Genomic DNA, 27,462 nt, shown 5'->3' with positions numbered 1-27,462 from the left:
ATGTATATGTTTATTTTAAAAGTTAGAAGAATAGGGGCGCCTGGGTGACTCAGTCGGTTAAGCGTCTGACTTCGGCCCAGGTCATGATCCCACAGTTGGTGAGTTCGAGCCCCGCCTCGGGCTCTGTGCTGACAGCTCAGCGCCTGGAGTCTTCTGCAGATGCTGTGTCTCCCTCTCTCTGCCCCTCCCCCCGCTTGTGCTCTGTCTCTCTTGCTCTCAAAAATAAATAAACATAAAAAGAAAAGATGCCACAACTATTTGGAGCTAGCAGGCTCTTACTGTTTGGGTAATGCCTCATTCTTAGATGTGCTTTTGTCCTTTGCTGGGAAATGTATAGTTTATAGTTGCAAATAAAAAATTAATGCCGTGGATGTGTTTCCCACATGTCCTTACTTATCCACGTGCATGCCAAAATGAAATTACGTTATCGTATGTTTTATAATCTTGTCTGAGTTTACAGTCAAGCCATATTATAATAGGGCTTTAGTTCCACTCTTACACAGGTCAGATATTTAATGCATAAGGCAGGAAACCTAATAAACTCCATGCTTGGTATTATGGCTCCTTTCTTGGAAACAAGTGATATGGCTTGGTATGGGACAGAGTAGAAGGCATGGTCCGGTTCTGAAATCACAAAACTCAAAAGCTGCTCATTCCTGTTTTCTCCAGGCAAAGGCAGCTCAAGCATCTCATCCGACGTGAGTTCAAGTACAGATCACACGCCGACCCAAGCCCAGAAGAATGTGGCTACCAGTGAAGGTAGGCATCTGGTCTTCATTATCTCTCTCCCTGTGTTCACAGTGCTGGCTATTTTTGGAAGACAAATAAAATGTGTGAGTCTCAGTTCTGTTCTACCGAGTGGGAGCATATGAGATTCTTAAAAATGAGAAGGCGGAGGGTTTCTCGAGTTTCTTTTTTGCTGCTTTGCTGCTGCTGCCCGATAAAGGGGTTTCCATAGGATTTAAGTGTCTCAATTCTAAGGCAGTGCTGTTATTTTGTGAATATATAATAGGTTCACTTTGGGCGAGCCTCCGTGACGTTATAGATCCTGTTTTTCAGCGTGGAAAACACTAGGATTGTCAAATTCTTGTGCTGTAGTTGAAAGTTCCCGGAAGAGCTTTCAAAATAGGCACACTCGGAATTCAGGATTTTGGCAACGGAAGGTCACGATCATGTGATTTGTAGAATTTGAACTAACCAATATTTGGAAGTAGGAAAAGAGATTTGTTTGATTACGTAAAGAATAAGTGGAAAGTCCTGCCTCTCAGGACAAAGATTCGTTCCACTGATGTTCTTCACACAGAATTTCACTATATGTAGTAACAGATGTTGGAATTAATTGCTTTGCGTAGTCCGGAAGCTTTTGTGTCATTACTTGGGTGTGGAAATGACTGTTCCTGTGGTAGTTAGTTAGTGGCTGGTTGACCCAGTTATGGAATTAGTTGTTTTTATTTTAATGTGAAACACAGTTAAGTGAGTTCTTTTTTTTTTTTTTCTGAAGAAGAGTTCTTTCTAAATTAATTGTTGAACGCAGGTCCAGTGTAAGACATCTGTGAGGTGTCGGCTGATTTTCATGACAGGGTGTGCAGCCTGCTTCCTTGAAGTGTGCAGGGTGTGTGGGAATACATTTCCAGGCTTTGTTTGGAGGCTTCATTTAAGCTGCTTGCAATATTGGGAAGCGTACCCTTGACCTGATGTTGGTTGCTCCTGTATGACAGCGTGTGCATGAACGACGATGGCTGGTCTCTGCTGTGCGTGTCTCCTCTGTGGGTATTCTTTGACTTGCTGTGTTTCAAATGGCTGACGTATAAAGAGATTTTATAACGGGTTATATTCCCTGGTGTTTAAATGCCTTAGCGTTGTTTTACCAACATGGTAAGGCGAACAGAGTGGGGTGTTCTTCTCAGAGCAGCGAAGCACCAGGTAGAAATCCAATTTTAATTTTCTGCCTGTTAATTCAAATACGAGCATTAGGTCATTCTTGAAATTCAATTAAGGTAATGGGCAAGTCAAGTAAATTGATTCTAGACATTTGCTTTTGAGGCCTCCGTTCTTAGGAGCCCGAGTGGAAACCACTTCAACATAACTAACTGATTTACGGTCTTCTGTAATCAAAAATGTACGTTTTTGTAAGGTGATCACTTCTTTCCATCGTGATTACAGTTAATTTTGTCATAGTCATAGTTTGGCTAATTTGAGTGGCTGTGAAAATAGAAAGTTAAGACTCTACGTTGATAATCCCTGTGTGTTTCTGTCTCCAGATTTAAGTTCTCGTATTACTCTTTTCTCTTTTCAAAAATGGAAAATACAAAACTCTATGGACATTGGTGAAAGGGTTGGGGGAAGGGACTGTGGGGCTTCATGCATTAGAAACGTCTGCTTTTTATGCTTCAAAAAAAACCCCGACTCCACAGGGATTTAAAATTTTCATTTTATTCTGCCTTTTCCTTAGGAAGATTCTTTTCATGCAGGCCCAGCCAGTGTTTTACATATTTTTGTCACAATGCATTTTCTACCATTCTGAGAGTAAATTCAGGAGAAAAATGGGAAAATTCAATGTTCAGGTGAAATCATTTTTCGCAATGGAGCTAAATTAATAGCACTGTTTTTTCCAGCTCTTAAGTGACTGGACCCCATCCCTATGAGAGATGCTGTCCATTTTTTTTGCATGTCTGCAAAATCAAGTGTTTTTTTAGTATTTCTATGTATGAATCCATTTCGCTACTGTTTTTTAATCAATGAAGCAAAAACATTTTAAAATGAATTCGGCATGGGTATCACTTACAATTAAAATGCATCGTAGGGAGGTTTGCTCCAGAACGGTCTCATTATCAGCCTGGTTTTTCAAGATGGGAGCACGACAGTAATGCTAATTTTCTCGAAGCGCAGGTGACAGAATCCTGATCCATACCTCTCAGGATTAGGGTGTCACCTTCCGTGACCTCCAGAGTGGATTTCGCCAGTCATACACATGTTTGCTCCTACTAGAAAGCACCTGGTAACCACGGTGTGCAGTGTGCTGGCAAAGAAACAGAGACTGGACGCCAGTGTCTTCCATGTGCCACAGAGGAGCCAGTTAAAAAATGCTTCTCTGTTTCTCTTCCCACCGTTTCGAGAACTGTGTTTAACCTGTCTTGTTAATATTGGGTGAGTGGTGTAACTGGCTTCCCAGAAGCGGTTTGACTATCGTCATTTTCTCCCACGGTTGATCCTCTTAAGGTTGTTTTCCCTCTGAATTTCCCGATATCCTCTTCAAGAAACACAGGCAGGATCATCAGTTTCAAGGTCTGAGTGATAGCGATTTATAAAAATGGGAGATGTGGTGAAGGACTGTATTCGGTTTTCCTGCAGCCTTTGAAAGCCGTGGCCAAACCGGGAATAGCTGGGTTGGAAGCCTTTTGGAGCAGGGCTGGACCTTTCCCTGTTGGGCTGGATGGGGAAGGTATCACGTCAATTTCCCGGCCAGCGTGGAGCGTGTGCACGCACAGGCGCCTTTGTGCCCAGCCTCCACCGGACGGCGGACTGCAGAGTCATCGTCTCCTACTGGGAAGCGTGTAGGTAACCCACGCGACGCCTGTTGGCACATGAACTGAGGACATGGAAGCTGAGGAGAGGGAAGGGCACTCACATAACATGCGCTTCCCTGGGGCTGGTGGTAGAGATGGTCACTGACTGTGACAGACACGAGGGGCTTACTAGGGAGATGACAGGGTTCTAAAATTGGATCGTGGTGCAAGTTGCACAGCACGGTACATTACTAAAACTCACTGAAGCATACACATGACAGGGGAGCTGGGAGTTGTGGCTTCTGTGTGACCTGAAGACTGCCATCTAAATCATCACGAACTGTTCTTTGAAAAACGCTGCCTCCCACCTCTGGGAAGAAGTCCCGAACAGGGCTGAGAAGACCCCTTAGGAGCATGGGTCTTGGCCATCCAAAGTGCAGGGCTGCTGGCCGAAAGCTTCTCCTGAGATGCTCTGGCCTTGGGGCCAGAACAGCCCTGAAAGCATCATGAGGAGTCCCTGGACGAGTAGTGTTCACAGCCCAGAGCGTGGTGTCTGGTCAGAGTGGACTCCTCAGAGAACATACTCTCCTGGAAAGTTCTGCAAGACATGAGAGGTGATAGACCCGCAAGTTTCTCAAAACCTTTTTTTTTTTTTTTTTTAAGCTTTTCCTGGAGAGTCTCTAACTTTAGCTTAGATTTATGTTTTGAGCCACCAAGCGTAATGGTTGAGACATTGGTCACATTTACTGACTCTAATCGGTGTAAGGACTTATGTCCTTGCGGTCTATCTGTTGTTCCCACTCATTCACTTTGGGTCATAAGGCTCCTCTCCTATGCATGATGGGCACAGATGGTGATACAATTTGGTTTCAATCCAACAGACAGTGGTATTTTTTACCTAAGTGGTAGCCTTCCATTCCAAAATCTCTTGCGAAAGCTTCGTGCATTTTAATTTTGTGATTCTAAAGCCACACCCCTATTAAGGAATTGGCAGCCTGCAGTGCTTTCTCCTTGATAAATGGAGAGGCCTTCTTTAAAGCCCATTATATTTCATGTGACAGTTTAAGTTCCTGATTTCCTGACACTGTAGGGGGTTTGGGTTCAAGTGTAGAAAGCTGGAAACGTTCCATTTTTCCCAACAAAATCTGCATTCCAGCTTCGTAAGCCACAGCTTAATTCTTTCCAGTTGTGTTGCTATTCTTTCTCTTATACTTTTTTTTCCTCCAGTCTTTCTCATCCACGGGTGTTCTCTTTTGTACTGGAGGCAATGGCCTTTGACTTTCAGCTATGAAAGCCACATCCAGCCCATGGCTGGAAAAGCACACATGGATCGTGAAGAAGCTTCCTAGGAGTAGTAAGCTGAGCTGGGGCTTCTTTCTCAGAACAGGGTTATGACTGTGTGGCCTTAATGGCGGCCTCTCAACAACTCAGACATCTCTTGAGCTGGAGGAAGGTGACACAGTTTAGTTCAAAGGCCAAATGTAATTGGCTGAGGAAGAGCCAGCTTCCTCCAGCTGCTCTCTAAAGATATTCAAGTTCAGATATCGAACTCACTGACAACACAATTTATAGGTGCGATGGCTTATAAATGTCGTTATCAAGCCAGCCAAATATGGAATCATAGGATTTTTAGAGCTACAAAGCTTTGGCAGTTTTCTGATCTAATACACTCGTTTTACAAAGAAATCCCTGCGGCACAGAGAAATAAAGAGATTTGCTCAATATTACACACCTAATAAATTGTGGAGCAGGAGTTTGACCCAGTATTGTTTTGGTGAGAGATGGTCAAATCAGGAAAAAGCCTAACCTTTAAAAAAGTTGCTGCCTTCTAAGCGTGAAGCTATTTAATTCTGTTTTGTGCGTCTCTTGTCCTCTACCCATCTCGAGCTGGTGGCAGAGCTGAGGCAGGCTGTTCAAAAGAGTTTGAGAAAGATGGAGTTCACATAGACGGGTACTTCCAGTAGGAGGAGAGGACCTCCTTGAAGGGGTAAAAGGATCTCAAGCTACTTGTGTAGGTTGGCTTCTCACCTGGAGATGGAAACACTACCTTTAAGTTACTTCCTGGTTATAAAATAGCGTTTCAAAAAAAATTTACCTAATATCGTTTTGTGAAGTTGCCCGTTTAATTAACTCCCTGGAGGAAATGAATTTTAAAATGTTTCATTTGAGCTGTGCGTGAAATGAGTGGATATATCGAGGATTTGTGGTGCTCTTCTTTCCACGGTACCTAAAATCACCAGTTTATTTATACAGTCATGGGTTAACATGTTTTCAGTGCCCGAATTAGACCAGTGCTAAGTGGAGTTAGTTTGAAAATGCCCAGGAATCTGGCTTTGTTTTATTCTCTTTGTCTTCCTCATATCCTCTTCTTTCTACTCGAGTGTACTTCTCAAACGAAATTCACATGAGTCACTGAGAAAGAGAAAGATGATGCTTTTAATTCAAGGTAGATTCCATTTCCCTAAAAGCCTTTTTGCCCATCCAACAAATTCAGCAAACATTGTTGGGACACATATTACTTCATGATGAACAGCTGCCTTCATGAACATCATTATTCAACTGCTTCATTGTCACATCACTCTTGAGAATGGGATACAAAGGTTTTCATTTGGCAGATGACAACAGGGGGACTGGGAAGGGGTCAGTGTGGCCCAGAGTCATGGAAATTTAGTAAAAGACGAAGATGGTTATAAGCACTCGGTTCTGAATAAGATTTATTTTTAACGCTTGTTTTATAATTGTCATGTAGAATTACCAAGAATTTCATGCTGATCATTTTTATGAATTTATATCAAAATATGCTTTGAAAGTCCTTGTGAGACGTACCTTTTGAAATGCTAATCCACGATTGTGTCTAGATTGTCAATATTATACATGGAAACCCTTTTGTGGTCTGTGTGTCGTCTAGACATTTACTTTAAATGCTTGGTTGTTGAAAGCAAGAGTTAATATTCCAAGCTGTCTTTGTATTAAACTGTTGAAGGGTTAATTTGCAGGTTATCATAACTGTGTCCTTAACACACTGCATCAGACAGACATAGGGTTTGAAAGTGAGATTTAAATAATTCATGACATAGGATCTGTAGTGCATATAATGTAAAAGTACTGACTAGTCACGTTGCTTCTTGTTACTTTAAAAGTGAGCCATGTATCCCGCCTGGGTGGCTTGGTCGGTTAAGTGTCCGACTTCAGCTTAGGTCATGATCTCGCAGTCTGTGAGTTCGAGCCCCGCGTCGGGCTCTGTGCTGACAGCTCAGAGCCTGGAGCCTGTTTCAGATTCTGTGTCTCCCTCTCTCTCTGCCCCTCCCCTGCTCATGTCTGTGTCTCTCTCTGTGTCAAAAATAAATAAAACGTTAAAAAAAATTAAAAAAAAAAAAACCGAGCCATGTAGTCCTTAATTGGAAATATACGCAGGTGAAAGATACCAATCTTAGAGCATGTGCCTTGGAAGACTGGAATTATGCCTTGAAGCCGGCATAATCAAATGAAACTCCATCCATGACACAAGAGAAAATAAAGTAAAAACATATAAGCAGCAAGAGGAATAAAGAATAAAGAAGTAGAGAAAGAAAATGGCATAGAAAAAGTCTCTTTCAAAATAGTTCTAAAATGACATGTCTTCAAACTGGGAGGGTGGTTGGGGGACCTTACGGGAGGGAGAGATTCCAAAATGAGAAATGTGGTATTAGTAGCTTTTACTCCATGTATGAAGAAGGTGATGACTCATTATTATGAGGATTTGTTTTGCCTTTAAAAATTAAATTTCAAACCTAATGATTTCTGAAAATTTCAGAATCATTTAGGTACACCTGACAGGGCTTTAGCCGTTGAAGTTTAACATGTTTGGGTAATTAAATTAGCAACTCACTGTTTCATGACCAACTTTCCTCCATTGTTTAATAACTACTGCCTACTCGTAAGGTAGGTGACTTTTGAAAAACTGCACCAATTACACTGGGTGATTTGAGCATATTATAGATTCAGTGTGCCTGATTTAATAAAGAAGTCAAATTTGCACTTGAGGATAAGTTTAAGCAGTGGAAAACTCATCAGCTTGGTATCCATCAAATTGTTATGTAAGCCTAAAAATGTACAATGAAATCCTAAATACCATCTCAGACTCAAGAACTAAGTTTAATTTCTTAAGGGAATTATCTTCCAAAATGAATCATCCAGAATGGAAAAATGTCATTTAATAGTCTCAAAAGGAAATTAGGTTTCTGTGTGTGTGTGTGTGTGTGTGTGTGTGTGTGTGTTTAAGGACATCTTAAAGTAATACTTAATTGAGACATCCAGAGTCAGCCAGTGCCTTTATGTAGAGTTAGGAGAGGAAACATTAGATCTTTAGCATTCTAATGCCATGTGTAAAATTATTCTGTGTTTTTCTGTCACCTACATTCTGTCATTTGCAAAAAAACCCAAACCAAACAAAACTCAATACATAATCGATATGTTTCAGTCATAGACATTCTGGTTCATCTGAATACAACTAAGTGTATTTGCAATGACGGCTTGGATCGTATCTAAATTCTCTTATCTGTAATCTCAGTTATTTAGTTCAATGGGAATTTATTAAAGGATGTAATAGGTTTAAATACATTTGTTTAGGCACTTAGGGGGAGAATTCAAAATGTGTGTCAGTCACAAGTTGGTGGCACAGAGAATGATCCCTACCCTCGGATGTGTTTGCTTCTCCCTGAAGAATTTTCAAAACTAATTTTGGGTTTCATTTAATGGATTCGGGTGGGGCATCTACCCTGCAGCTACTGAATTCCCTTCATTCTCTATTGCCTTAAACAGGCGTCTTCCAAAGTATTGCTGTTACGTCTTTGGCTCCTGGAGGAATTTGATTTTATGGCGAGACCCACTGCTGCCAGAACCTTAGCGATTACTGGTGGGATAAACCCTGTGCATCGGTTCAATCGTAATTGGTGTAGGTGGTGTAGGATTGTGTCCTGAGAAGTGGCCTGAAATGTGCTGTAGTTGGGGAGGAAGGGAGAGAGGCATGGGTTGGAGTAACTGGGAAAGGTGTCATGGCAGCTGGGGATTTGGCTTCTCCTGCGTGGACAAGAAGATAGAAGGGTGGAGAGAAACATATCGCATCGCGTGTAACGCAGTCGGGAGTTGGAAAAAAGCCATCTGGGTTCACGTGGGGAAAAAATGGGCTTGTTCTAAAGACCCCCCTCCCTGGCAACATTGAGTATGTTCCCAAAGTGTTTTGACCATCCAGTCTTTCACTAAAATAGTTATTTACGGGGGGGCTGCGCATTCTTTGTACTAGGTTTTCGATGGATACCGTATAATTGGAAGTGTCAATGACAAATAGGCCACCATTCTATGACATTTTGTACCCACCCCTTTTCTTTGGGCTCTTTGGAGGGTTTTACACTACAAGGCTGACTTCTGGGCTCGTGTCAGGCAAAAAAGGGCATATGGAAGGGGGTGGGGAGCAACGTTTCAGAAAGAATAACCCGACATTGGAAATATTTGCCTTTCGCAGTCCTGGACACAGTCTGACCTTAAAGATCAGGTTAACACGTCTGTTTATTTCCTCTTTGACTAGGAAATAACTTCCTGAGGATAAACTAACTTCCTCAGGAAGTCCCAGGCTTCCCAAGGCTGTTAGGCTGATTAACAAATAATGAGAGAAAAGCACTTTAGCTGTTAAGTGTGTTCCTTTATATCCTACATATTTATAAAACGTAGAAAATCCCCATTTTGGAGGGAATGATATACAAGTAGCTTAGGTATTGTTCGTGATCATTAAGAGGTGGTTGAGGAATTGTTAGAAGGAGTGCAGTGTGTGGGAAGCAGATAGTAATATAGTTTATAATTATAAATGTAACTAGGACACTTCGGCTTATCACCACTACCACCTTCCTAGGTGGGGCGGGCTGCCTGCTATCCCGAAGGACTCTTGTTCTTCCAAATAACTGTATGTGTTTGAACATGTGAATTTCCCGATGCGGGCTTCAGAAAACCAGATTTCTCTGCATGGTGGAGAGATTTTGAGCTGCAAAGGAAGGGGACACGGTGGGTATCTGGCAGATCAAAGAGGAGATGGATGGGAAGGAGGGATGGTGGGGCTTTGCCAAACTCACACAGTGCTCGGAGGGAGTGGATTTTCTATAGAAATCAGTGGAGGGCTGAATTGTGAGACTGGCCTTTCTTGTAGTCCCTTGACTTATGCAGATACGGCAAATGCCCACTGATGAAGAATCCATCCATTAACACACCCTTACTATGATAATTTGTACACATTTAAGCATTCTGTTATGCTTATATTCTGTTGTGGATAATGCTATTTTATATAACATATTTACTTACACAATCGATAATTAACTTTTCTCTTTTAAGTCCGATTATGAGCTCACATTGTTCCAATTATTAATAATTATTACTCTCTGCTTGATGTTTGATTTTTTTTTTTTTTTTATAGCCTCTTCTGTGGGAAACCTTTAAACATCTCCTTTGTCCTTCCAGCACTGTCCTTCAGGCTGTAAGACCACCCTTGCTTTCTGGCCATGAGGAATGGTGCAGGCCCAGTTTTTGTTGTTGTTGTTCTTGCCTAAGATACAGGATCAATCATGACCAATGGGTCTTTTGTTTTTAATGGCGAAAGACACTCAAGATGTAAATCTGGGAGTAAAGCAAAGGGCTCCTCTGCTGTGGGCTCACTTTTAATAAAGTTAGAACTGGAGAACATGTGAGAACATGTATTTTTAAGCTTCTAGTACACATCGATTTTATCAATTTATAATATTTTATGTTCTAAATTCCTGCACTGTGCTTAGGTCCTCATAGTATGAAATTTCATTTGCCACTAAGACTTTCTACTATTCAGCAGTCAAAGATATGACTTCTCTTGGGCCCTCCCCATCAAATCTTCAAATATGCCCAGACCTGTCTGATCCATAGCAGTGACAAGTAATAGGCTACATACGGCTCAATCAAGATATCCATCGCGTGAGAGTTTTGTGTATGCTTTCAGTTGGTAGCTCTATAGGGTCATTCCTACAATTGCTTGAACTCCTCTGAGGAAGGAATTGAGTTTTATCCCCCTTTGTGTGCTCCGTGGCTACCACAGAGACTTCCATACAATAAGTATTTGAGAAATGTTTATTAAATGAATGAGTGGGTTCTTATGCAGAATCTAAGAAGGAATAGCCCTCTTGATTAGTTTTTCCAACCGTAGTCATAAAGACCATGACATCAAAAGCTGTGCAAATCCAAGGTAATTTTGAGAGGTACAGTTACTTTTTAGAAAAGAGAATAATGCTATTTCTTAGGAAAACTTGAGGCACATCATAGGAATGTTTACCATCCATTGGCTTTTAGTTGCCTTTTGTGTTAAGGAAACAAACAACTTCTTTAAGCAGAATAGACATTCCAGAAGGAGGATGAAACAGAAGATGTTTCTGGTTTCTGTGTTTTCACTTGTTTCAACGTTTTTAAACCAACAAACAGGCAAGGTTTGTTATCTATTGAATATTAGTTCTATAAATAACGAGTTTCTATCAGGAAGTTTTTTTAACATTTTAGTTCACCAAATGGGACAAACATAGAAATACAGAATTCTAGAGCTGTTCAGCCTCTGTACCGCAATTTCAAGGGCAGAGGAAAAATATTCTTTACCCCCTAACCAATTAAATTTTATTAAATCCCTTTTTAATCTTTTTTAACCTTGATACGTTGAATTATTTCAATTCTTCACTCCCCGATATCTCAAGGTATCAAATTAGAGCCTGTGGTTTTTTAACTGATGAAATTGGAGAAGTAAGTTTCATTTTATTGGCACAGAATATGGCTGAATTGGCCAGTTAATAAATGTGTCCGGGTTTTTTTTGGGTGGGGGTGGGTTCACTGATTTGTTATAAAGAAATGTTAGGAAAAACATTCCTGAAGGAGAAACTAATATTGTTCTTTCCCTTTTTTAAAAGAATTATCCTAGAGCCAACCTTGACCTCAGATTATCTTCTGCAAGCTATATTCTATTTCACAGAAGGTGGGAAACTGTAAAGTTCATGTTTTGTTTAGCTGGGTTGGAACTGGTCAGTACAGAGATTAGGAAATTGTTTCATTCCAATTTCAGGGATTTAGAAAAAGCTAAATTCTGGTAATGGATATATTTGGAAAATGAAGTAGGCGGTTGAACTCTTCATTTAATATGAATGAGAGGGGGGAAAAGCCGTGAGATAAAAATTTTGTCACTTTTTTTTACTCCCCATTTATGGGTGGCCTAAGTTGCTTAGCCTTAATTTTCTTCTCTGTAAACCAGTAATAATAACGTTCTCTACTTCAGTCTTGGTTATAAAGATGAGATTTAAAAATTATATGCAGTGTGAGTCCATGTGCCTATTAGCTGGTTTAGTGTCATCAGCTTACCCACGACCACTATCTGTGGCTTCCATATCCTACTTTGCTCAGGGACAGGAAGATGTTTGTATGGAAAAATCACGCTTACATAAATTCAGCATAATTCTAAATAAGATTTTCATTTTGAAACGTGACCCAACTGTATTTTCTTTACCTGGAAGAATGAATCCAGCATCTATAAGTACCTGCCATATGTGGACGTTGAATTCAACTCCATTACATGTATATGACAGTATGTATGTTGAATTACTTAGTATGTTGAACTCATTTGTTGAGTGAATACACGTACACATGAGGATATCCAGGAAAATTTTGGAAACGAGTAATGAGAGTAACATTTCCTTCGTGTCATGAAAATATATTAGACATTTACAAACATTTAAGAAGTGTGGTATGGTAAAGCTTGGTGTGATGGAACTGAGAGTTCAGGGTAGACTTGGTTATATATGGGAATTTAAGGTTTGTTAAAGATGGCATTATAAATTAATAAAGGGGATAAGCCTTGTCAGTACATCCTAACAGGAAAATCAGCTTCTCATTTTAAAGAAAAGGAACACGGGCAACCTAATGTGTTCCTGATGCCAAAATAAATTCTGTATGGATGAAAGATTTAAGTGTTCAAATTAAACCTAGATGAATGGTTTTACGATCTCAAGGTAGAAGAACCTTTCAGAGCATGAAAACAGAAGTGGTCACAAAGCTAACGAAGGCCACCAGTGCTTGCGTGGGGTCGTACACGCTCTAGTGGGTAGAGAAAGATCTTTCCATTGTCAAATATGTTTGTCTTTTCGTTAAGCAAAGTTCAACACAGGTCTCTTTTTTATTGCTGAACTTCTCGAAGCTGTTGATGTGTTAACGTGTGTTGTTAATTTTCAGGTGGTATATTTTATTTCACAAGCTTACTCTTATCCTTATGACCGGGAAATGCGAATACTTGTCAATCAAGAGCGTTAAAATATGTGTGCACACTTTGATGTAAAAGTTTCACACTAGGAAATCACCTTAAAAGTCTGAATTTTTATTGTAGATATATGCTTCTTAATATTCGTGATGTAAAAATATTGGTAAAGTATTTCATTGAGTCATCTATATGTCAAAGATCTGTTTAGGTATCAAAAACAGCTTCACAAATAGTGTTTCATATGGGAAACTATTTATGAAAAATGTATATTATAAAGCAGAATTTCCTATAGAATCCCACAAATAGGATTGCGTTTGAAGAGGAAAAAAACTGAGGGGACATGTTTCCAGATGTTACGAATGGTTATCACTGAGTGATGGAATTATAGATTATTTTTATTTTGTGTTTTCCAATAGTGCGTAACTTCCCGTGTTGAAGAGGTAATTTTTAGAAAATTCAAGTTGGTTCTTTTTTTTTTCTTTTTTAAGAGCTGAAAATATCTCTTTCACTAGTTTTTTTTTTGAACTTTGTTGAATGTGATATGACCAACAATTCAATAATTCCAGTTTTCCGCAACTGATTAAGATTTATGGATAAAAACTGACCTTGCTGTTTCTTATCACAGAGACTCCAATATGCATTCAACACCGTTCTGTGCAGCAATTGCTTGCTTTCATGATGTTCTTTATAATCAATTTTAAAAGACTTTCCCATTCTTAAAACTTTTTTTAGTTGAATGTACTTCCAACACAATTTTTCTCTTCTCTGTACATTTGTAGAATATGTTTCCAATACATGGCATATATTCCGATTCATTCTGTATTCATTTACCAGGTGATATTTTCACTCATCAAAAATTACTGAGTGCCAGGTATTGTGCTTGGGGAATGTGGGGACTCCTTGGTGAGCCAGACACCGAGGCTCTCATCTTATGAAGACACAGATATTATAGAAACATTAAAATAAATAACGTTCTAAGAATGCATTCATTATTCAGTACATGCGTAGAAATGAAAATTGAAGCTGAGGTCTGAAGATGAACGGGAATTAGCAAGGTAAATATCTGGGTGAACATTTGTATGTCAGGAGGCATGATGGTGGGGAGAGTGGAGTCCTCATCTATTATTGTATAACAAATTACTCGACAACAATGAATTAATTTCCTGTTGCTGCTATAACAAATTACCAGTAATGTAGAAGCTTAATGTAACACACATCTATTATCTCACAGTTCCGAAGGTCGGAAGCTCTAAAATAAGTCTCCGAGGACTAAATATGCGGTGTTGGCAGGGCCGTGTTTCTTCTGGAGGCTCTAGGGGGAATCCATTCTTTACTTTTTCCGTCTTGGTTCATGGTCTCTTCATCATCAAAGCCAAAACCATAACATTTTCAAATCTGTCTCTCTGATCCTTCTGCTTCCCTCTTGTAAGGCTTACTTTGGGCCCACCCAGGTATTTCAGGATCTCAAGATCTTGAACTTCATTCATCTCAAGATCCATCTCAAGATCTTTTAACGTAATCCCATCTGCAAAGTGCCTTTTAACCATGGAGTCACAGGTCCAAGTTTCTGGGGGTTAGAACATGGACATCTTTGGGGAAGCCACTTTTCTGCCTTTGATGTTTACTTACTTAAAACAATCACCATTTTATTATATCTCACAATTTTTTTTTTTCCAAAGAGAAATTTGGGTAGGGGTTGGCTATAATTCTTCTGCTCCATATGGCGTGGATTGAGGTCAGTGGTGGTATTCTGCTGGTGGAGAGGCTGGTCTAGAAGGTCAACACTGTGTGCCTGCCCCTTGCCGACAAGGGCTGGACTGTCGATTGGAGAGCCTACAGGTGACCTTTTTGGCAGGACAGTTTCAGGGTAACTGGACCCCTTACATGGTTCCTCAGGGTTCTAGAAAGAGGTTTTCAAGAGACCAGAAGTGGAAGCTGCCGGTTTCTTGAGGCTTGGGTTCAGAAATTAGCATGGAATAATGTATTATTGTATTCATCACACCATCGCAGAACCACTCACATTTGAGGTGGGTAGCATGGATGTCACCATTTCACGTGTGAATGTTGGTGTATATGCAGCTATTTGTAATCAATAGGGAAGATGGGTAGTGGGGGAGGATTCCATGGAGAGGGATGAATGTGTGGGAAAGCCCTGGACCTGGAGGGAGCTTAGGGCTTCTCTGAACAAAGGCTTGTGTGTGTTTGCATCATAATGACAGAGGAGAGATGATGCAGGTGGGGCCATTAGGCAGGGCAAGTTTTTCTAGGGCCCTCTAGACCACATACATGTTATGGGTTTATCCTAAGAGTAAGGAGGAGCCCCTGAGGACTTTGAGCAGGGACAGATCTGCTGTGGCTCCTGTGTGACCCTGACAGTGGACAGTGAGGGAAGCCCATGAGAAGTCAGTTGTGCGTGGGGTCAGAAATAACAGTACTTGGGACTCGTAGGGTTCAGGCTCATTTTCTGCCGCACTTTTCTAGTAGCTTATGATAGAGGAGTGATAAAAGGAGGTCAGGGATAGTCTGTGAATTGTGTCTATCTCACGGTCATGCAGAAATCGAGAGTGATTAAGGTCCTTCCAACAATTTGATGTGCTACAGCATCCACAGGGGGTGAGCACGGGCTAGTATTTTGTGTTGTCTGTTGTTTTTTTTTTTTAACTTTTATTTTTCCCTCCATTTCTGTTGCATTTTAGCATTCGTGTGAATTGGAAATTTGAAAAAACTACTGGTCTTTTCCAGCTCATAGATTGAGAAGCACCCCGCCTAGATTTCTAGAACACAGTGTCTCACCTTAGCACGTATTACATCTTCCCTCTGTGCCCCTCGTGGGGGCCTTGGGCTCTCCTCATGGAAGAGAAACACCCACCACCACATGTGCTGGATTTCTTAGGCTGAATGGGAGCAACTGCTTTGCTCTTGTAATCTGCGACTGCTGAGAACCGGGGTATAGCAATTTTGCAAGAGTCCGCTAAAGGCCCCGATAATGGCTGCTCTCCTGTAACATCTTGTCAGTATTTATTTGTCATCCCTGCATTTTACAATTAAGTGCTCTCTGGTCGCGTTAGCCGTGGAAGACTTCTTGCTCACAGCGACAGGGGCCAATTTGTGGTTGGCAAATGTTAGAAAAAATAGATTCAAACAAGGAATCATTTAAAAATTAATATGTAGGCTGCAAATGTTTTCTTTAACTCAAACCATGTCCATTCGTTTCCGAGTCTTTTGAAGTTCGGTTCAAAACCTTCTGTTTGACTGTTTGGCTACTGATTGGAATCGTGCAGTACAGCCTTTATGATTTTGGGTTCCGTTGCCTTTACGTTTGGTAGAATGAAACATGCTTTGAGTTTCTCAAAAATAAGAGATCTGATAGAAGGAATTGGGAGAAGTACAATAGAAGTCATAGAATCAGAGAGCCACAGATTTTAAGTTAGAAGTGGTGCGTTTTCATTATGGTAAAAGGAGAAAGAAGCAGAGGTGGTTCATTTTTGCAAGTATTGAATGCATGGATGATGCGGCCTTCTGTCTTGGCAGAGAGAAGAGATGTATGTGTGAAGGCTCTCTCAGCTCCTCAAACGTTCTGATTCTCATTCTGCTAATAAAAGAACATCTGATCAATGTAGGTACTCTTTACTGAAGGTTTTATATTTCAGAAATCAGAAAAGATAACGATGGGAGAGCTTGTAAAATAAAAAAAAAAATTAAAAATGAAACTCGGACTGTGTAATTGACACCGTCTCCCATGAGCAGAAATCGGAACCGGAGTGAAGAGGTCTCTTAGGAGCTCAGATTCCAAAGCCCGTATCAAAGGGATAAAGACGGGCGCAGCAATCAACGGGAAAGTCGTATCAGATCTTCAGGAGCGGCATCCGTAGGGGGAGCATTGCAAACGAGCCGGGATGGAGAAAAATGAAAAAGCAGAAAACTGCACAAAGGCATGTTATTTAAAGTTATGTAAGAAGGCGAAGCTGGAAGCATGCCAAAGAAAGCATAAGGCCGTGATAGACGACAGTGTCACTTAACAGCTGACCTAGGGAAAGCAGAGCGACAGGAATGCTGGAACCAATTTTTTCAGGAGGAAGGAGCATGTCTTCAGAAATACTGAAGGGCATAAACGAGAATAGCGGGTGACCACTCTCAGTGCTTATTGTGGGCCAGGCGTGGTTCTAAGTGCGTTGCATGCTTGAACTCATTTAACTGTGGCACTGATGAGGCAGGTGCTATTATTATTGCCACCGTTTTAGAAGCAGGAGGCTGGGAGCATTCGTAATTGGTTCAGAATGACGCGCCTTTGAAGTGCCTTGAACCGAAGCATCTTTCTCTGGGCTCTCTTCTTCTGAGCAGGGCTGTACGATTTGAAATCGCAGCCCGCACACGGTGACGTGTATTAAAAAGAATCTTTAAAGTGAGTACAGGTCAACGAGACTGAACCAGTCACAACACCAAGGACTGAAGGACTGGAGATAAACCAATGCTCTTTGAATATGGAGAACATATTCTCCATAAACGAGGATCCTGCTACCATAGCTCGTTAAGTCGGCTTCATTCATTCAGCTAACCCAGTTTACCACCAGCTCCGCGAAGTCACTGTGCAGAGTGTTAAGGTGTTAAGGATAAGACGACGCAGTAGATCTGCACAAGTCGATCCTTGCCCTCCAGAAGTGCGATCTACGGCATGGACCAACAGATGAAGGCGAACTGTAATTCTGTTTGATGCATCACTTAAAAAGCACAGGGGGCCCAGAGGAAGCATGAGGAAGCAGATCTAGCGGAGGCTTCACAGAGGAACTCATGTTTGATCCAGGCTTTGCATGATGAGGGAGAGTCAGCCAGTGGGAAGTGGAAGGAAGCGTCTACTCAACGTGGGATCCAGCATCGGCAGCATCGCATCTCCCGGAACTTGTTGGAGATGCAGCATTTCGGGCCCCCCCACCTCCCTGCCCCGGACCTGCCAGATCTGCACTTGAACAAGTTATCCGGGTGATGCATATGTACCCTGAAGTTTAGAAAGCCTTGCTGCGGAGTGAGTGTGTAATTTCAGCGTTGCATGTCCTGAGTCGGTGGTGCGTTCGGGGGAACGCCGTGTTTCCCAAGTCGGGCTGACTTCAGACTGTCCCGAGGGCAATGAGGACCTGTTGCAAAACCCCAGAGGTTTGGCAGGTGGTTTGTATACCTGGCCCTTGTAAGTCACCAGTCTGCACATCATAGTTTCCTGTTCATAGTTTCCAGAAACAGCATTTCTACAGTGTTTGTAGAAAGTGATATTCCAACACGTTGTGATACTAGGAAATAGATTTAAAGTAAAACAATCTTCAGGGGGCACTGGGTGGCTCAGTCGGTTGAGCATCTGGCTCTTGATTTCTGCTAAGGTCATGATCTCATGGTTCATGGGATTGAGCCCCATGTTGGGCTCTATGCTGACAGTGCAGAGCCTACTGGAGATTCTCTCTCTCCCTCTCTCTTTGCCCCCTCCCCCACTCACATTCTCTCTCTCTCTCTCTCTCTCTCTCTCTAAATAAATAAATAAATAAATAAATAAACTTAAAAAAATCCTCTGGTACTATACTTCACACTTAAAATATAATCAGAGCTGTGCAAACCCGAGTTTGACTTCCATGCCTGGTCTGGATTTCCCTGGCAGAATCGGAAAATGACCTTTCAGTGAGATGTTCTTGGTAAGGAGTGTTATTTTGTGTTTGGATCGTTTAGGATCTCTCATGTCTCGAGAAACATTCTGATGAATAATTTTTGAGGAAAGCTTGTATTGTTTTGTTCTTGGTCATCTCTGGAACTGTGGTTTATTCTTAAATTTCCAAATTGGGGAATTTATTTGGCTCTTTGAGTCCAGAAATGTCTTTAGCACTGAGCTGGGCCTTCAGACTCAGAGAGTCCTGGCCTCAGAATTGGGCTCCATGATTTATTGGACCTGTACATAGCTCTGTCTCTCATTGCAAAAAATGAAGGTAAAAATGCTTATCTCGTAAGTTCTTGGAAGCGTCAGAATATAATCTATATAAAGATTGCTAAATCACTGCCTGGAATATGGAAAATGCTTAATGAGCAGTTGCCACTACCCATAATAATTTACAGAATCATGTCTGTCGAAGTAGACCAAGGCTGCAAATAGTCCCATACAGAAGCTGGGAGTGGAGGAAAGACAGTGGTTACTGCCTCGGTGAATTCTGATGTTCTTGAAGCCTCTGCCCAGCTCGATAGTGCTGGCTACACCCCCTGCCGAGGGTCAGAGAAGCACTGTGTCCTAACTGAGGCCCCAGGACCTTATCCTAGCATATTTAGAAAAAGGCTGATTTTCCTTGAATTGCATCTGATGGCATCGTAAGGAACTTTTGTGGTTTAGTGTTTGTCTAGAGTGGTTAGAGAATTGGTGTTGCATCAGTCTATATTCCTTCTGCCATAACAAAGTACCACCACCTGGGGGGCTGAAAACAAAAGGCATCCGTGCTGTCACAGGCCTGAAGTTTAGAAGTCAGAAATCAAGGTTTCAGTCCCTCTGAAACCTCAGGGAAGAATCCTTCCTGGCTCTTTGGTGTTCCTTGGCCACAACCTGCCTCTTCATCACGTTGCCTTCTTCTTGTAGGTCTGTGTCTCTCCTCTTCTGTAAGGATTGGGGGCCCCCACCCCACTTCAGTATGATCTCATCTTAGCCACTTACATCTTCAAGGACCCTGTCTCCAAATAAGGTCACATTCCTAAGTAATGGGGCCTGGGACTTCAACACGTCTTTTTGGTGGACACGGTTCAACCCATGACAGAATCCCTGGGGCTAGTCGGCTGCCCTCCCTGTCCTCAGTCTCAAACCCTGACACCGGGCCAAGGGGAGCCTATGTCGCTTGTTTGACCAGCCGTGTGCCGCCTCTCACACGCTAGAGCTGGAACAGTCAAGGCGAGGCACGGCTGGCACTGGCTGAGGCCCTGCGGCCAGAGCCGGCTAATACGGTTCAAGCCACGTGAGGCAAACCCCCACAGAGCCACCACATTCTCCAGGTATCACTTTCTTTCTGGAAATCTGTCATCTTTTTCTCTTGGTTCCCAGCAAATGCACCGTATGCTTGTGTTCTAGGGACGTCTTGAGGTGGGCTAGTTCCCCCAAACCTTTCCGTGGGACTGAGAGCTGAGGACGGTGCATGGCCACGTTGGAGCAAGGTGCATTCACGGTAGAGGGTGCTTGCGGGACAGAGTCCTGCCCACCTGGTTCCTCCTTCCACACCCAGTAGTCCATTGATTCTCCTCTCCTGTCTCCTCTGACTGGGAGCGGGAGAAACAGAGAGGCAGGGACTTTTGGTTGCATGGAAATTCCTTCACAGGGAAACAGAAGGAGTAGAAGGAAGGGTCTCTCGTGAGTCATCGCCGCTATCTTGGTTGTGGGGGTTAACGTCACATACAGAGTGCCCAGACGTTTGGTTCAACGTGAGTCTGTGCCTGTGAGGGTGTTTCTGGATGAGATGAACGTTTGTGTCAGTGGACCCGGTAAAACAAATGGCCCTTTCCAGTGTGGGTGGGCCTCGCCCAATCCATTAAAGGCCTGAATAGAAGAAGGGGCTGAGTGAGAAAGGATTCTCTCAGTGCCTGACTGTCTTTGAGCTGGGGCACCAGTCTCCTCCTGCCTTTGGACAAGGGCTCAGACTTGGGATTTGGAGCATCAGCTTTCCTGGTCCTCGTACTGGAACCACGGCACTGCCCTCCCGGGTCTCCAGCTTGCTGACTGCCGATCTGGGGATTTCTCAGCCTCTCTAATCATGTGAGCTAATTTTTTATAATAAATCTGTCTTTATTTATAATCTTGTTGGTTCTGTTTCTCTGGAGAACCCTGACCGTAAGCCATTAGTTACAATAATTGGCACTTTCTATTTTTTTTTAAGTTTACTTATTTTTCAGAGAGAGAAAGAGCGAGCCAGCGCATGAATGGGGGAGGGGCAGAGAGAGGAGACAGAGAATCCCAAGCAGGCTCCGCGCTGTCAGCGCGTGGAAATATTCGCGCATGGATGACTTTTTATGTGTTTCTCAAATACTTTCTGTTTGTTACCAAAAGAAGAAAGAAAATGGCTCCAGTCCACTTTGTACGTGGCTGGGATAAGTAATGCAAGGGTGCCACACATAGCTGTTTTTGGTGCTGATAAGGCTCCAAGAGCCACAGATTTCAGGGCTCATGCACCTGTTCCACTCAAAACTCCAGTGAGAAAGCCTTTCCTTGCACTTGATTTCTGATTCAGAGGACCTTGGAGTGGTTCGCAGGACCGAGAATTTGGGGCTCTTTAGAAAGTAAGAATCGATCGCCTAAAACCTGCTCTTCCTTCCCTACACTTGAACCCTCAAGTGGTAGGAGAATTAACCGAGCCTTTCAGGGGGTTCTAAATGCAAGGAAATTTGATTTGTTCTCAACCCAATGGATGCCATGGAGCAAACCAGGCTAAACTTCAGACCCCTGGAGCGAGACAGACCTAGACAGGCTTCCGTGTGGCAAGTGGGGAGGAGGCGGAGGAGGAGACTTGGAATCCGTATCAGAATCCTCGGCTGGTACTCATCTAACATGGCTCACTCTCCTAGAGTCTTATATCCCATAACGACCACTTGCCAACCTGTTCAGTTGACTCTGTGATTTCATTTAAGAGAAAGAACCGTTGCATCTCGCTTCCATAAATTAACTGCAAAACTCTGAGTACTTTTTGCCTTTCTTCTTACGACCAGAGCACCGTTTTTACTCATCTAAATTACAATTGGTTTTACAGGTTTCATTTGCTTTTCCCCACTTAATCCACGAACCCTTTTATGTGTTTAACCGTTATTTGTTTAAGAAGGTCTGCAATGAATAATGCAGCGAACAGCCAAATTTTTCACATAATAATTTTTTATGAACCATACAAAGACAGCTTGAGTTTTTATAAATCTAAATGAACTCTCTAGCAGCAAGGGTCCCCATCTTCAGGCTTCCTCACGGAGCTGCTTCTCTTTCTATATGTTTGAATTATTGATGTAGCCAACCTCATCTTTCCCCCTTGCTGCGAAACGTACAAGAAAGGAACCAGCTAAATCTAGCCAGAGATTTGCATGAATTCTGATTTTCAAGAGCCAACAAATTCAGCCAAGAATCACCTCGTCTTCTGCACCCCGCTTGTAATTGTAGGTTAGAACCTTAATGCAATGCCTGGAAAAAACTCATCCTGGTCTCCTCACTTGAAAGGCAGATGTGTGGAAAGATTTGGGATGCAGCCGCTGATTTGGGGTAGAACAACATGCAGAAACCCTCATTGTCTTTTCACTTTCTTTACCCCTGGCCTGACGGCCAAGGTGACAAAGGTGGGTGGATGAAGGGCTTAACTTCTTTCAAATATTAAATATGGAACTTTGAACCACGCTTGACTTCTCAGGATCAAGCAAGAATTGGGGGCTGACGTCAGAGAGTTTGAAGGAAGCGTTTGTTTTTCCACGGTATAAGGTTGAGGCAGTGGAAGACTGGTTTGGTCAAGGAAGAAGAAGTGGTTCTTGCGTGAGCCGTTGGTGTCATGTGCTTTGAGTGTCTGTTGATTGGAAACAGTGATCATCTGTGAGTGGATAATCTGGCTATAGAGGTGACTCCTTGGGTTTGATCTGAGTCCATGTCAGGATCTAGCAAACAGAGAGAGGAATTTTGCCCAAATTAGTGCTTGGATGTGTGTCCGACTCAGTGTTTTCCTCCATTATAAAACCAAAAGAAATGAGTTTTGAATTAAACATTGTTGTGACAATTTATACTTGAATTCACTCAAAGGAATGGTGAGTTTGTCAGGCCACAATAAGCTGCCTGGAGTTTTTCTTTTCAAATCCATCCTCATTGATATTTTGCTGTTTATGCTGATGCTTTGGGGCGAGGAGTTAAAGAACAGTCTTATTATTGCCCTTACATAGGAAATGATATAGCATCTATGTTAAATGGTAATGACTCTTATTTCCTTCCATATCGAGAGAGAGAGGGAGAGAGGGAGAGAGGGAGAGAGGGAGAGAGAGAGAGTTTATCTGACACTTTTGCATGCTTGAGTAATGTTTCATTTCTTTCTTTTTAAAATATTTTTTAATGTTTATTAATTTTTGAGAGAGAGAAAGAGAGAGTGTGAGTGGGGAAGGGCAGAGAGAGATGGAGACACAGAATCCGAAGCAGGCTCCAGGCTCTGAGCTGTCAGCACAGAGCCTGACATGGGGCTCGAACCCGCGAACTGTGAGATCATGACCTGAGCCGAAGTCAGATGCTTAACCGCCCCAGTCATGCTTCATTTCTAAGGAAACGCACTGTCAGTCTCAAATGTCAGCTCGACACTTGCTTTCAGAGACTGGATTTCAGCACATCACAGATGTGCAAGAAGCTGAAGCCTTACCGAGACATGCTGCTTTAACGGAATCCATGGCACCTTTGCGATGCTCCGTAGTTGGTGGTTTTTAGATCTAGAGAATCTAGTGTTCTCATGAGGAAATAAATCCCCTCATCAATTGCGCCTGAAAAAGGAGACAAACTGACACCCAGGTGTGCTCTGGTTGCATTAATAGAGCATCCGGTCACAGTGCCCTCATCTTTGGATGGATCCAGAACAATGGCAGAGCAAAAGATGCTGGAAACCAACAAGCTCGGTGTCAATCTTGGCACATCTGGGATTTTATATTTGCCTTGTTCCTTTCCCAGCTGGGCTGTTGACCCACTCTGATAATCAGCAATTTTCATGGACAAAGTGAAACACAAAACTAATATGAGTCAGACAATTTTACCACAATCTGGACAAGTTTCCTTAGGGGGACATTTGATTTTGGAAAGTAATTTTCCATTTTTGCTGTTGTTGTTGTTTTCATTAAGCCAGCATGTGTATTCATAGTTATACATTTACATCACTGATGCCTTCATTTGGTACTGAGCTCCACGATATGAAGGTTATCTCATGTTTTCTTAGATTTTTTTTTTGCCTCTGTCTTTTCTGAATTGAGATATAATTGACATATAATATTAGTTTCAGGTGTACAACATAATGATTTGATATTTGTATATATTGTGAAATGTTCACCAGAATAAGTCTAGTTAATGTCTGTCACCATATAGTTACAAAAATCTATTTTTCTTGTGACTGGGAGCTTTTAAGACTTACTCTCTCAGCAGCTTTCAACTATGCAATACTGTCTTATTAACGATAGTCACCATGCTGTACATTACATCCCCATGACTTATTTTATAACTGGAAGTCTACTTTTTGACCCCTTTCACCCATTTCACCATTGTTAGATTGGCTTTAAAAGTATCTTTATCACTCTTTGTCTTCTTTAGAGCAGGCTTACTTGGGTCAATTCTATATGCAGCTTTACAGATTGAAAGTTCTGTCCAATAACAAAATAACTTGGCTGCATCGTTCACTTGAAAATGACAACATAATTGCTTAGCCTTCCTCTCAAACATGGAATTTTGGCTTGTTTAGAGCTTGTTCTCTGTTCTAACAATCACCCACAGCGATTACTTCATTCATTTGTATTTCTAAGAAACTTTAAAACTCTTGGAGGCATTGAGGTTTAATGGGTGTGGGTAGAGGTGGGAGGAGGAGAAATGTTAGAAACCATGATTAGCCCACTTACTTGTTGGATAATGTTGGAAATTCAACCTCCCAAACATGCAGTCTCTTGGTTTACAAAACGAGGATAATCGTACATGCCTCACATCTTATACAGTTGAAGGCAGCAGTCTGGTGCACTCTAAAGGACATGTAAATAGTTATTTCTTTTTGAGCATTTGCATACCACTTAGCGATAATAATAGTAAATCCTTAGTAACTAGTTTGTGTCTGGAATTATTTTAGTTACTTCCAATTTAATCTTTGCAATACACAACTGAAGTAGCTTTATCATGACCCCCATTGTACAGATGAAGAAACTGAGACACAGAGGTTAAGGAACTCATCTGAGGTTACACTGCTGGTAAGTGGTCAACTTATGAATTGAACCCAGACAGTCTGGCTCCAGAATGAGGAACTTGAAACAATGCCAGGAAGTGATTTTCACCAAGTTTAGCTGGAACCAGGCTTGAAAACTGTCTAAAATGCTGTTTCTATGGCTATGGCGGGAGCCGAATCGATACTCCTACATTAATGGAAATTAGACATTCTCCTTGGCCGATCTTATCCCTCAAATCATTTTCAGCTGTTTCAGAGCCTTGGAATTGCTGGAAGTGTTTAAGCACCACATTGTTGATTTAACTTATTTTGGTGTTTTGCAATAGCCCCCCACCCCATTTTCTCTCTGTCTGAGTGTTAAGGGTGTGTTACCATACGATACTAATGGACAAGTGTTACCCCCACGTGTTGAGACGTTATGGACTACGAATCGCAGAGATTTAGATTGTGCTACGGTGAGCCCAGATGACCGTCCCCTGGGGAGTATATAACCAAGTGAGGTTCCCAGAAAACTCAGGAGCCTGGAATGGCCTGGTTGGTTCTAGAATTTACGGAGGGTTCAGATCATATTTTGTGGAACCGGACTGGCCAGAGACCATGTGTGCCCACTATGTCTGTTGGTCCAGATCCTAAACAACCCCAAATTCACTCTGTGGTCTTCAGGTATTAAGTGGTACCAGCTGGGTGCCAGCTCAGGGTATGTGGCAGTCCTATATTACATGGGACTGGACTGACTTTAGGATGGGAGCAAGATGACCATGTGAAGAAAAGAATTCCAATCCATGTGACCTTATAATGACAAGAACAGTGTCAGCTATTAAAAGTTATTTAGCAGTTACAAAGAAATGCCACAAATAATCGCGTCTGAGCTCCACAAATTCTTCTGGTCTAGATAGACTAAGCCTTATTATCCACATTTCCATTGTGGGAAGTAGGACTCAGAAAAATCAAGACGGTAAGTGCTCTGCTGTGGACTTAACCACAAGACTCAGACTCCAAGCCTTCTTCCTGCCCTACGATGCAGCATCTCATGCCTTGTTATCTCTCAGTACTTAGAGGCAACTGTCAGTGTTCCATGCTGTTGCAAAAATATGTTACCTCCCAAATCCAAGTGGTAGACCACAACAAAATCTAAACTCCGGAAGGTGGAGAGGCTAAATGGCTAGAAAAAGGGAGTGTTACAAACGGGCTGTTAAAAAGAATCCAGGGTTGAAGGTAGTGAGTGAACATAGTTTATCCTCTCATGCTCATTCCTTCTCAGTGTTATTTAGTCGGCAACAATTAGAGTCCCCGAAAGAAGAACACTTTTCATCAAATATATTTTGTACCAAGGATAGTGGGAGAGGGAGTGGAGGAGCATTGCCATTTATCAGAATATTTTGGCATCCCCTGCATGCTATATTAAGGTTGTGTTTCATCTTGACAGTAGTAGCTCCATTTTGCAGAAGGATAAACTTAGGATCAGAAGTGGGAGTGCTTTACCTGAGCTCACACAGCTGGGAGTGTCTGGATCAGAATTTGAAGCCAGAGTGTCTCTAGTTTCTACTCTCTCAGGCTGCCTCTCTCAAGCCTGGAGGTGAGAGGGAGTGCTGAAAATATGAAAATGCCAGTGGTCAGTAACACTTTATACATGCTTGCCCCCAGCACCCTTTGTAAATGAAAACCTCGATAAAGGAAACACGAACATGAAGTGGATAGAATGAATGGCCACTTTTTGAACGCATATTCAATTCGAATGCATACTCCCGGCTACTGACTTTAGTTTGCCTTGAACATATCAACTACTGATGTGACTACGATATACGTTGAAGTGTGTTTTCACTAATATTGAAGTCATCCAAGAATTGATGTTGGTTTTGTAGGATCCTCTGTTGTTTCTTCTTAAACATAGCGTGTTGTGGGTTGTTTTGTGGGTTTCTTGGTGTTGTTTTGTTTTGTTTCGTTGGTTGGTTTGTTTTTTTACGTCTGACTTGGGAGTGAAGGCACCCGCTTGTCACCGAAGTTCACATGTGTAATACAGGTGAAAGGACATGTATAAAACGTTTTAAGATGTGGAGCATAAAGCGATCTCTAACTAGATATATGTGAGACGGCACCAAACTCTGGCTTTAGGCTTTCTATAAAGGATTTTCTCCTCCAGTAAAATGGCTATTTCTGCATTTTAAAATCTCTGGAACATTCCTGTGGTGATCATTTTTATCCTGTCTGAACTGAAGTTCATTTCAACTGTTCAGTATTCACAGAGCCAAGTGGATCAAGCCCCAGGATGGCTCGAACCTGGCCAATTGAAGTGGCCACATTCCTGCAAGATAAGGTCTCTGTTACCAACTTCCACATGCATTTGTGTGAAGCTTATTTTTCCATTCGGGTTCTCTTAGCCACAGTAATTTTCCATGTCTCCATCCTTTAGCCGTATGCCCTGTTGAAGACTTCTGTTGAATGATGAACTCCAGCTGAAATGATCTTCCCCCGGAAACCATGGAGAAATGACCACTTGAACTCAGACTCTGTAACTGTTTTATTGTCTCAGACTGTGCTCATCAGAGTCCCAGCCAAGTCAATTTCAACTTTTTTTGGAGCCAGATTTGTTCTTACGCTTTTAGGAAAATGGCCACATTTTCATTTCCTTTCTTGATATACTTATTTTTTGTTGTTGTTACAGATGACATTGGAAATCTAACAGGTCTTTCTTATTGGTTGCTCAATTAACATATTAGTGGTTCGAGTTACTGATATGGACAGGTTTTATAGTTATAAAAGCTATGGC

The 27,462-nt window shown here is 41.9% G+C and overlaps 1 protein-coding gene across 1 annotated transcript in view; it reads left to right on the top strand.

The window, feature by feature from the left end:
* FBXL7 (F-box and leucine rich repeat protein 7) overlaps positions 1–27,462 on the top strand; it is a 342,921-nt gene that overhangs the window by 104,611 nt on the left and 210,848 nt on the right. Inside the window, exon 2 of the mRNA XM_030332334.1 lies at positions 670–759. Coding sequence (XP_030188194.1) covers positions 670–759 — 90 coding nt within the window. The remainder of the gene's footprint in view (positions 1–669; positions 760–27,462) is intronic.

Source organism: Lynx canadensis, chromosome A1, assembly GCF_007474595.2.
Source record: "Lynx canadensis isolate LIC74 chromosome A1, mLynCan4.pri.v2, whole genome shotgun sequence".
Lineage (NCBI taxonomy): Eukaryota > Metazoa > Chordata > Mammalia > Carnivora > Felidae > Lynx > Lynx canadensis.
Note: the sequence above shows the minus strand (reverse complement) of the source record. Positions and strands in the feature narration are given on the sequence as shown.